Raw genomic sequence first — 11,843 nt, forward strand, 5'->3', positions numbered from 1 at the left:
ATGTCTCCTCATTTGTATTCTTGCTACCAGTCAAAACAGAACTTGTCTGTGCAATCACTGAAACGAGACAGTCTGAAACTCCAGCTGTAGCTATAATTAAATTAACAATAATGCTTCTTATACAGAATATTTATCATTTTCATCCATGTCTGCATTAAAGACAGCTTCAGAGTTTTCATCTTTTCCCAAAGTTAATGGGGTGTATGTGGCAGAACCAGCAGAAGGAAATTGTTATTGCTGTCATTGTAATAAAGGTTGACAGAGGATGTATCCATAATGTCAGGCTGATTTGATCTCTTTAGTGCTTGTACTTTTCAGTTTTCTCCCAATTTCAGTGCAGGGCAAACAAGTTTATTCACCTGGGGGAGAAAATGAGTGATGCAAAGGGTCAGAGTTTGTGCTCGTAAGATCTGTACTCCCCAAATACAGACACTGTTTGTGCCAAGTTTTGTTCCCTCCACGTTAGAGTCCTCTGTCATTATCTCCACAGCACTTAGGCCCTTTTATACCCTGCCACGAAGTACATAGCACATCCTGGGGATGCGTTATAAAAAGATAAACTATAAGGCATTTTTGTAATTATTCACCTTCCTGCATTGGATGTTTGCACAGTAATGTTGTGTACCAAAAAGAACACCTGATCCTTCTCAGGGCTTCTTGCTAGGATGTGGAGGGAGATTATTTATTTGTGTGCTGCCGCTTATGCAAGGAAGATACGGAACAAAGGTGTGCCAAAGTTTTCAAGTTTTAAAAATAGCACATGAGGAGGTTAATAATAATAATTATCACTCTGGTGGAGCTTGTTGTGTGTACTAAAGCAAGCATCTTGCACTGAAGCGATGAGCATCAGGTGTTTCTCTGTAGCGATCCCTTGTTCTTACACGGCATTGTTACAGTGAGGTAGTGGCTGTGACAACTTCTCCCTGCCCCAGAACTGGTGCCAGAGACATGACTTACAAGCAAATGTCCATTGGAAGTGTCTTGTGCCATTTTCTGCTGTGCTGCTGTCCCGCACATGGTAATCCAGCTGGGTGGGTTGGATCTAAGGTGCTGTTTTTAATTTCTGCACTGAAGCCTGAGGAGCAGGCATTATCACAGCAACAGCAGTGGTGGGTGGAAGGCATGGTTTCATAGGAGGTATTACACGGTGGCCACCAGCATATGTTGGTAGTGGCCCCTGAGCTGGAATGACCCGGTGTGATCACAAGCTGTGCATACGAGAGACTGTTTGTGAGTGTGTTGGAGACTTGTGTGACTGCAGATGTGGTAGAACAGCAGCTGCAAAGAGGTGCAGCCCAGCAACACGCAGCTCACGCACAGCTCCTTCCCCTTAGCGGGCACTAGGCCCTGGGTAAAAGTCACAGACAGCCAGGCAGTCAGCAGAGCCTGGGCCAGGGATCGGGTCTTGTTCCTTGGCACAACATGCCAAGGCAGTATAAACATATCCAGGGACTGGATATATAAACTCAGTTTGTTTGGGACTTTGTTAACACATGGGGCGAGTCATTTTTTATGTTGCAGGGTTTACAGTATATGGCACTAATAGCATGGTTAACATAGCTCTGAGCCTGGCTAGCTGGGAGGATAGCACATGTGGTTCTTCATAGCTCATCTTCTTTCTTACTTCCTTAAAAAGTTGTTACTACCTCCTGATGACTGCCAGCAAATTTCTGTAAATATTCTTGCTCCTTGAGAACTGCAAGAAAACGCTCCAATTTTGGTTTGCTATACAACTTCTCCTTTTCCCCAGAAGAATCTGTTTCCAACTGCTGTTGCATTTTTCTGGTCTTATTCATTAAAATGAGTACTAGATCCAGAATGTTTTTCTTTTTCTGAATTAGGATCTGCAACATGTATTGTTATAGTTAGTGATGTGTCTTCTAGACTGTGCTGTCTCTGCTCTCGGAAAGAAAAGCAAGTGGTCACGCGTGTGTTTGTGTGGTTTCGCTGGCAGTGCCACCTGGGGTGCCCGTCAATAATACTGGCTTCTTGGATCATACAGTTTGTCGTTATTTTGGTGCCAGGTGACTTGTTGATGACCCTTCCTTCCTCTTCCACATTAGCGAAGACAGAAATACGTTCTGTTAACAGTTGTGTCAGGGTGAGCCAGTCAGTTCTCCAGGGTTTGTTGCTCTTGACAGACGCGTTTAGCCTGAGTGTCGGTTAGGTTGTTACCTCCTGTGCTTATGAGTGTTTTTGTAAATTCTTGTAAATGTCAAAGATGAATTCCGTGAAAGCTTGCTTTTTCTAAATACTCAGAGGTACAAGCACAGACTAAGATGATGTATTGAGTATTCCTGAAAAAGAGCTTTCTTTAAGTAACAGCTCAGTAGACTTCCTTGAAGTGGTACTTAACCAGTGTGAGGGCAAAACCAGCTCAATTAAATCAAGGGAATGGGAGAGTTGCTGTAAATCTGCAACCCCATGCACGCTCTAGGAAACACAGTAGTGACAGACTTGGTGAAGTAGGCTTACTTAAACTATGCACACTTTGTGGGGGAAAAAACATAACTTTTATATTTTTAGCAAACTGAAGTCTTGACTGACAGTTCTCATGTCTGTACGAACAAGCAGTTTGTTACTATGGAGGATAGACTGTGTCACAGGGAAAGGAAATTTCCAACCACAAATTTCCTTTTCTTAGTTTTAATACCTGTAGATTGATTTAATAGAATCAGTCAACCATTAAATGTGATAGTGCAAAATGAAATAAATGGCATAATAGAATTTCCTCTTTCTTCCTGTAAAAACACATGTTGAGGGCAACGGGCCTCATGTATGACCAATACATAAAATATGGTGAGTTAATGCCAGATAGGAAACACAGACTATTTTACCTTGATGCTATCAGTAATCCTACAACCTCATTTTGAATGCTTAGATAAGAGTGGCATGTTGTATTTAAAGACAATGGTAACAGTATTCACCGCCAGCACTATCTTTAATTCACTTCTCGTGTACAAATATTCCACAAAAGTATGCAAAAGCCTATAAGCCATGTTTTTTGTCTAATCTGGTTCAGTAAATATCATGGCAAACAAGAGGTCAATATATGATTTGAGACTTTAAAAGAGAACTATCCTGAAGCATATCCAGTCTCTTTGCAACAAATCTGAAGCTGCTGCTGAAATATACTAATGGCAGTCATTGAACAAAAGGAAACGAGTGGGGCCAGTTAACATGATGAAAATGAATTGAGAAATAAACATACTCATTTTGTGATAAAATCTTTCCCCATACCTCACCCTCATCTAGTCTTTGTGTTCTGCAAGCAGTACTTACCTGCCTCTCTTGCCATCTTTTGTCAGCTGGTGACTGTATCTCCATTTCCCTTGATAACATCCATCTCTGTTCTACAGTTGAAACACAGGTTTCTCACTCTTATCACATTGATAAATTAGACAATCCAAGCCAAACTCAAAGCAGTACTTTTTAACCTGTACTTGCTTTTGCGACTCCGCTGCATTTCAGACCTAGGGGCTTTGTGGTCGAACCATAGCTCACTAATGTTGCAATTGGGTATAGCTTCACCGATTGATCCTTACGCTGATTGTCAGTGTAAATAAAATTGTATTTGGACCCCGTAGTGCTAACAGTCACCTCTGGAAGTATGCCACCAAGAAGTTGATGTGCTGGGGAGTAGGCTCTTGATCTAGTCTTATGTCAGGAAAGAGACTTGAACAGAAAGGTAAATGGGATGCCCTTTTGTCCTGTACCTACTTCTTTTTCACTACATATGGGCTACACACGTTAGATCTGTGGGTTGCCTACATAGAAAAACGTTCATGATTCTTCCTCTCTTCAAGTGTTCAGACCCACAGACAAGCAGCAAGCAGGGATATGTAACGTGAAGAATGCTTTACCCTGTGTAAAAGAGGTCTTTGAAAAACAGAGAGCAACAACAGGCTCTTCAGAATTCTTCTATCAGGCTGTTAAGCACACAGGGAAACCCTCTGTTCTGTTTTTCCATTTCGACTGGCAGTGCAAACGCTGAGTGGGGCTAGCAACAGGAGCTGCAGGTAACGCATCAGTCAGGGCCTTCACAGAGCATGGGATGCAGATACAGGTGGTGTGTCCCCAAAGAGAAGTCTAGGGAAGGGCTTGAAAGCAGCAGTGCACAGCATTAAGTGTGTGACTTGTCTTCCATATCTTTTAGATATATTTGTGAAGGCTTCTTAGGATCATTATTTAGTTAAAACAGATTTTTTCTTGCCTTGATATTGAGAACAAACAATACAGGATCTATTTGTGGGTTCTTGTAAAATGTTCATCATGTCAGTTTTCTTGGAAGAGGCAATTTTTAAAATGTTTCCCATTGATGTAAAACACAGGAATTAAAATTTCCATCGGGTACAAATATATTTTCTGCTTCAGCAACAACTTTATGTAAAGCTGGGAGTTTTTTTGCAGCTGTTTTGTGTTAGCCATAACACAGATACTATACTTATGGTGGTACAGAATAGTATTTTGTACTGCAACATTAATATATCCACTATTTAAAAGAACTTAATGTGCAGTAAATTGTTACAGCAGCTTTTCAATGAGAACTTTATTGCATGAGACAGTTGTATCAGTACTTGCATGTGGTTGCTTCCTCCATTTCCCAGAGTATTCGTAAGGTTTCCTTGGCACTGCTATTAGTTTATAGGTGATGGAGGGCCTGCCAAGCAAACATGGCACAAATTTATCTACCTTCTCTGGGACAGTCAGCATCCCCCAGTGAAGGTGGATCATCACTATTTCTTCTTTTCACTTGGCTTGTCGCTTAGATGGAAAGCAGGATTATTTTTTTTTAAATTGTTTTCTCTAAGCATGAAGTGCATCCATCTGGTTTCAGAAATGGAGCCAGTTGCTCACAGCCTCTGTTGACAAACAGCTGGATAGGAGAGAAACAGACTCCAGGGTCGGGAGTAATGTACTGTCATTTTTATTTTTGTTTTCTAAATTCACTTTTGCTGTCATTATCGTTGAAAGGCACTAAAAAGAAACCTTCAAAGTTGTTTCACATGATTAATCATGATGTTTATCTCTTTTTTTCTAGACTGCCATCTGAGATGTATCTCTTTCTGTCTGTATTCACTTATCTACATTTAATAGTCACACATTAAACACCAGTCTTTGTTCTTGAAATAGGTACCTAGTTTGTATTGAAAATCCATTGCTGTCTTTGACGAGTGGAACTGGCAGGTGAGCCTCAGGAGGAGAGGAGCTCAGCTCTCGGCATGGCTGTGGGCCGCAAGTTGGTGTCCCGGCTCCGTAGGCAGTCAATGAGTAGCCTCTAAGTGCAGCTATATGCAAAAAAAAGCTTCCTGCCACCTTCTGAACAGCTGTGTAGCTATACACCGTGGTGCAGCGTTTTACACTGTAAGAGAAACTGTGGTAGAGCATAAAGGTGGCTACGTAATACAGTCGTAGGGTGCCTGTGAAGAGGAGAGAGGAGATACAGATTTTTTTTTTCTTCCTTTGACTTAAATGTGATACGGTGTGGGACTGAAATTCAGTAAAATTATTACAACTATTAATGAGTATTCTTTCATTATTGCCAAATGTGGGCAGTTAAGTGAATTAGGCTGGCAAACTCTGGCATCTGAACTATGAAAACAAGCTTTAGAAGCCTTTTTTTTTTAAAGCCTTAAAAAAGCCTTTTCAAACTCTGCAACATCACAGGACAAAAGCAATAGCTATTTGCACAATTGACACTTTTTCTGGAGTAGATAGTTGAGTGATTTTTGGTCTGTTTCCACAGGTTTTCAATACATATTCCAATGAAGACTATGACAGAAGAAATGATGAAGTTGACCCAGTAGCTGCATCAGCTGAATATGAACTTGAGAAGCGTGTGGAAAAGCTGGAGCTCTTCCCAGTTGAACTAGAAAAAGGTATTTAGTCTGAGTGTCCCTGTTCATGTGAAACCTATCTACGGGTCTGAGGAAGTCCACTCATGCTTACACAGCCTATCCTGAACTTCTATGAATCCATTTTAATCACCTGGGCTTTTAGGAGATCAAGAATTTTTAAATAAGGAATTAAAGAAGCAGTTAAGAAACATGCAATTCTTTATTTTCTTAAGAAAATTGTTTCATGTCACACCCCTGACACATGATGTCTCACAGTGGTTTATGTGGGGTTTTCATTCTCCAATGACAAAATAAAGATCTTGATTGTTGTTCTAAGCTCCTCATATGGCAAAGGCATTATTTTTGTGTGCAATTAATACAATAGAATAACAAGACTTTGAAAGGGAATCAAAAGGAATTAACATCGTTTACATGGAAACCCAAGATGAACCAAAGCATAAATGTTTACCTACAGGGTAACTATATAAATCAAATGTAAGAAGTTTCTGCCTTTGCTTGCCTTTTTCACAGATGAAGATGGGCTTGGCATAAGCATTATTGGAATGGGAGTCGGAGCAGATGCAGGCCTTGAAAAACTGGGAATATTCGTCAAAACAGTAACAGAAGGTGGGGCAGCAGAAAGAGATGGCAGGTAAATTAGACTCAATATTTGGAAACTTTCCCAGCAATAATTATTATGTTTTATGTTTTTCTTCAGAAAGAGTTGTTAGTTTAATGTATATCATGATAACTGAAAGCTGTAAAATTCCGAGACTTTATTGGTATGGCTCAAATACCTGAAGTTATGTATGAAAAGACACTAGTTTGGTGCAAAATTTAAACGATTAAAGGAGAACAGATTTGCCAAGGATGTGTGTTTGTCACTGCCTGAAAAGCAAGATGCTTTAATGTGAGGAAAGCTAGAGATTCCAAACTGTGCATTACTTTTGAAGGTAGTTTAGTTTTTAAAGGTTTTGAGGTCCCACGTTCTTTTGGTTTCAAACCAGCTTTAAATAATCAGTACTTACGAAAAAGAGTTCTGCTCAACCTGTGATTAGGAAAATAGTTTGGTGTTTCTGAGCTATTAACTTTTATTAAATGCACCTCCCTTTCAAGCTTAGTAACATAGATTACTACTTTGTATTTCTAAATATGCATACTTCTCCAACTTTCAGTTTTCACCCCTGCAGCACTGAAACTGCATTACTTGATTGCAATAGGAAGCTGTACCATAAATCTTGCCCATTAAAGGAATGGGTTGGGTTTGGTCGTCTTCTACAATGCTCATTGAAAACCTGTCTGCTTGTAGAATTGTCTACTTGGTATGTGCAGTTCAAAGAATTTCTTTTGAACATACAGTATTTCTTATCATATGGGGTAGAGTTGTCTCTGTATTACACAGTACCTGCCACAATCAGGCCATAATTTCTCATTAGAAGTTAGAAAAGCACTTTACTGGGTAATCATTTAATGATAAAAGGTATTATTAAACATCTTCCAATCCATGTAATTTATTGTTCTATTCCTTTGCAAATTTGCATACAATTAAAATATTACTTATCTGCTATATTAGCAAGTATGCATTCTCTACTTACATAAAAACAGACTCATATAATGTTTAGTAATAGTAGTTATAAGTAATACTAACCACAATTACAGCTAAACAGAGTAAGAATAAACTCTAAGTTAAAGTCTATGCTGTCTTCTAAAAACTATACTGCAATAATACTTCCCTTACTGATGAATACGTGTAACTTTTCATCCTGTGCAAAGTATGGAAGTGGTGTGTATTACCCATGCTGTGTACTTAGAGTGCCAGCCAGAAGGTTGTTCTGCTGTGGAAGCCCTGCACAAATTAAATCAGAAGACTCTACCTGTCAGGGGTTTGCAGAGTTTAATAACATTGCTCTGAAACTATTAAAGCATAGCCTTTTCCAGACTGGGCTTGCAGGTACCTTAACTGATTTTGGCAATAAGACCCCAGCTTGAATGCCAAATACTGATTTATCACAGGTTTAAAAAATCAGGAAGTGAAGAAGCTGACACCTCAAGATGTCATAAATTCATTCTTTACTTTAAATTTAAGTGAAAGTTTTTCTGAAAGGTATGCTTGAGCTCAGCCAAGAGGCATTAAGCTCACTACTGGCATTCTGTGTGAAAATCTATGGTTAAAAATCAGAGTAGCTCACACCTGGTCTGTGATGAACAGTATTTTCTGCTCCTCTCATTATTCACATGTTTGAGTGGGCTGCAGAAGTTAATGTTCAATTACAAGGCTCTTCTTTCATTTCCCTAGACGGCTTCTGAAAGGAGCTTGTCAGCTGAGAAAAAAAAAAATATATATGTTTCTTAGGCTATTCTAATATTTGTGTTGGTTTTCAACTGGCTGAATGTTCAGTCAGCTGAGAAATAGCCCTCTCATTTTCTTTGAGAGCCTGACTGATCATTCACTTGAGAAGGGGATGTGTAATCCTCTCAGTCAGGAGCAGCCGGTGCTGTAATAAAGTGCATCAACTGTAAAGGGTCCTGTTAACTTCATCTTTGTGAAAAGCCCAGTTAATCATTAACACTGATAGCAAATCAAAGTCTCCAAACAGGAAATGAAACTGTATTTCAGTGGTTGGATCAGATACTCTGAATAATTGAAGAGCAATCTTGAAGCAGCCTCTCTGAAGCTATCATTTTACGTATTCTGATAAATTGCAATAAATGGCAATACATAAATTATTATTATTAAAATAAATTGCAATAAATAAATTACAGTAAATGGCCTTAAGTTGCACCAGGGGAGGTTTATGTTGGGTATTAGAAAAATTCTCTTCACTGAAAGGATTGTGAGGAATCAGAACAGGCTGCCCAGGGAAGTGGTTGGTCACCCTCCCTGGGGGTATTTAAAAGATGTCTGGATGTTGTGCTTAGGGACATGGTTTAGTGGTGGACTTGGCAATGCTAGGTTAGAGGTTGGACTGGATGATCTTAGAGGTCTTTTCCAACCTGATTCTACGATTCTAGTATCTGTAGGATAATTCCCATCATTTATTGCAAGACCCATCAAATCATGATAGAAAGTACTTGGAGACCTGGAATCTGTACAAAAGGGTTTCTGGGTTTCTCAGTACTTGGGAAGCAAAGGCTTAATTCAAGTTGATAAAAACACAGGTATAAAGTATGTAGTTGTCATATTAAAAGGCATTTTGTGGCAGTCTTTAACCAAGGAGGGTGCTTTGTGATAAATCCAAATGGAAATACATCAATAAGTGTGATTATTAATAGTGTGTAAAATATAAAATCAGTCATTAGAGCAAATAAGAAAAATAAAATCTTTTCTTGGCTAACCTGATAGCTTTTTCTTTGAAGTGAATATGGTGATGAGTCACTTCGAAGTATTTTGAGAACATCAAGAACAACTGTTTTGAAACATTACGTAGTTACTAACTTGAAAAATACTCTGAACTTTGCCTCTGCACAGGTTACATTTTTCAGTTCATCACACAGAGCAATGGTTAGGCAAGTATTTGACTTCAGTTGGTTCACTTCTATAGGTGCTAGTTTATTGAAGTGCTGCTTTACATAGGCAGAGATTTAAGTCATGGTCATTAGAAAATAATTATCAGAAAAATTACCAATTTCATTAGTGATTTAGATAAAAGCAGTTAAGCCTTTACAATTGAGGCTTTGCCAAGCTGAGTCTAATTCTTCTTTCATGTTGGAAATTAGATTTGAGAGATGGAGGAAGCCTAGAGCCCCAGGTGGAGGGGGCTGTAAAGGGGCTTTCCAACAAAGAAGGGGAAGGCTCCTCAGGGAATAGGGCTGTGAGAAGATTTTGGTTAGAGGGTGGCCAGGGTGGCTTGTTTGGTGCTCTGCCTGCGGTGGGGTTAAGGCTGGGTTTGGATACAGGGAAAGTGTGGAGCTGCACTGGGAGGGGGCTGGAGTGGGGCTGCCCGTAGCAAAAGGAAACTACCAGGAGAACGTACATGGCTATGAGAGTGATTTAATCAGGACAGTGCAGCAACTACATGGCAACAGACAGGGAACTTCTTTTTGAATTAAACTTAATTATATAATTTGAATGGTAATTATGTTGATTGCATGTTGTGTGATATATATGCATGCTTACGTATAATTAAAATATGTGTATGTATCAAAAGAGAGGTTTGGAAGACAATGGTCATAAAAATAAGAGCTGGAAATGAATTTAGGAGCTGTACAGGCAAGAAAGGAGAAACAAATCTGAAAGACAAATGGAATCAGTCAGTTGCAGTCTATGTACAAAGCTGCAGACAACAGTTCTCTAAGATGACATTTCCTCACCTGAAATAGTGAGCTGTGTATCTGTGTGAACAGTACTAGCACTGCACAGTGAAGTTCGTAAAGTTTTGGAGCTAAACTGCCATTACAAAGGAATCTCTTCTTCCACCGTTTAGTTTTCTGCCAAGAAGGTGACAGCTTCCCCCTCAGTGGGCACCAGCTTCTTAAACTTCCTTTCCTGGAACACCTGCTGCCATCTGACTGCTCCTCATGTTTGCTAAATTACAGTAAAAACATTCATTTTTACAGTATCCAAGTACAATAGATACCAATGTGATAGGTGTATTTATTAGATGCTTCACAAATAATAATAATAATAATAATAATAATAATAAAGAGATTTAAATGCCTAATGTGATTTTCAAGATAGGAGTTTCTTATGTAGAGAAGGGAGAATCTTCCCAGAACACAGTGACATTCTGTGTTGTGAGGCTGTGAAAGAATAAATCCTGTAATTCTTACTCACCAGCAGAGTCCTAAGAACTGAAGATACTACTTGAACACATGTACAACTGCAAAGCATCAGCTCAGACTTTACAGTGAAATATGTTCCCCAAGTCAAAATGCTTCAGCCTCTTTCAAGGCCTCTGCTGTGAAAATGTGTCTTTGAAAAGAAATCTTATCACTAAGATATCCTAAGAAATTAAATAGCTTTATTTAGTTAGTTTCATATAATTTAAATGGAAATTTTTCAAAGCTGTTTGTTGATTGCTTTATAAACCGTATTGTTTGGATCAGTAACATCCATGTAAGTACTTGAAAATTGCTCACTTTGACTAGTTCTGGATGCTTTTTCTTTTTTTCATTTTTGAAGCTGTAGGAGTTTGTGTATCTCTAGAGGACAGTTTAATATAGTAGTCCTCCTTCCAAATATTTGTAATCCAGATGATTTTTATGCCAGCTCTAGGGACTTCAGAGCTATGCCTGTTTCAGATAAAGCAGTGCTTTTTACATTCCTCCTAACCTTTCCTGCATCGAACAGTGTATCAACTGGAAATTGGCATTTGGTTTCAGACAGATAGTCCTTGTTAAAACAGCCCTAGATCTTACTGTTGTGTGCTCCATGATTGCTCTTACACTGGGAATTCATCTTTTTGAAGCAAGTTAGATGAAATATTTTAAGAGAGTAGGTCACAATTAAGTCTCATGCACAAGCTCTTTTCTCTACAGATGACCAGGTTGTTTTAGTTAAATACCACATTTTTTTCCATTAGCGTGAAATACCAGAGCTATGTCTTATGCTGTTTTTCAAGATTGGCTTCGGAAAGAATGATATAAGAACTGTTCAAGTATCTCATTTAATTTAAGTCATATGACAAATGCAAGAATTTGTATCGCTGTATTTATATACAGGGAAAATGACTGGATGATTGATGCAGTTAATTGTAGTGGTAACTTTGAACCTGGATTTATGATATGTGCAAGGGCAGACAGATCCATTCTTCATTGCTCCCTTGCTAATGTTTCCTAGTACTTGCCAATATTATGTTGGAAGGCACAGTCTCAATTCAGGGAGGAAAGTATTTTGATTTGCGTGTGTGATATTTACCTCATTTTACGAATGACTTTGTGTTTAAAGTCTTTGTTTAAAATCGAATTAAAAAAAAAAAATCTGTATGCTGAGTTTTGCTGAGAATTCACCAGGAACTCTGTAACTTATTTATATATTTGTTTTTCCTCTGAAAGGATCCAAGTGAA

At 38.8% G+C, this 11,843-nt stretch overlaps 1 protein-coding gene across 4 annotated transcripts in view; it reads left to right on the forward strand.

Annotated features, from left to right (window-relative positions):
• PPP1R9A (protein phosphatase 1 regulatory subunit 9A) overlaps positions 1-11,843 on the forward strand; it is a 143,910-nt gene that overhangs the window by 73,588 nt on the left and 58,479 nt on the right. For all 4 annotated transcript variants that reach the window (XM_035319493.1, XM_035319494.1, XM_035319495.1 and 1 more), the window contains exons 2-3: positions 5,747-5,879; positions 6,369-6,489. In XM_035319493.1, coding sequence (XP_035175384.1) covers positions 5,747-5,879; positions 6,369-6,489 — 254 coding nt within the window. The remainder of the gene's footprint in view (positions 1-5,746; positions 5,880-6,368; positions 6,490-11,843) is intronic.

This window comes from Oxyura jamaicensis, chromosome 2, assembly GCF_011077185.1.
Source record: "Oxyura jamaicensis isolate SHBP4307 breed ruddy duck chromosome 2, BPBGC_Ojam_1.0, whole genome shotgun sequence".
Lineage (NCBI taxonomy): Eukaryota > Metazoa > Chordata > Aves > Anseriformes > Anatidae > Oxyura > Oxyura jamaicensis.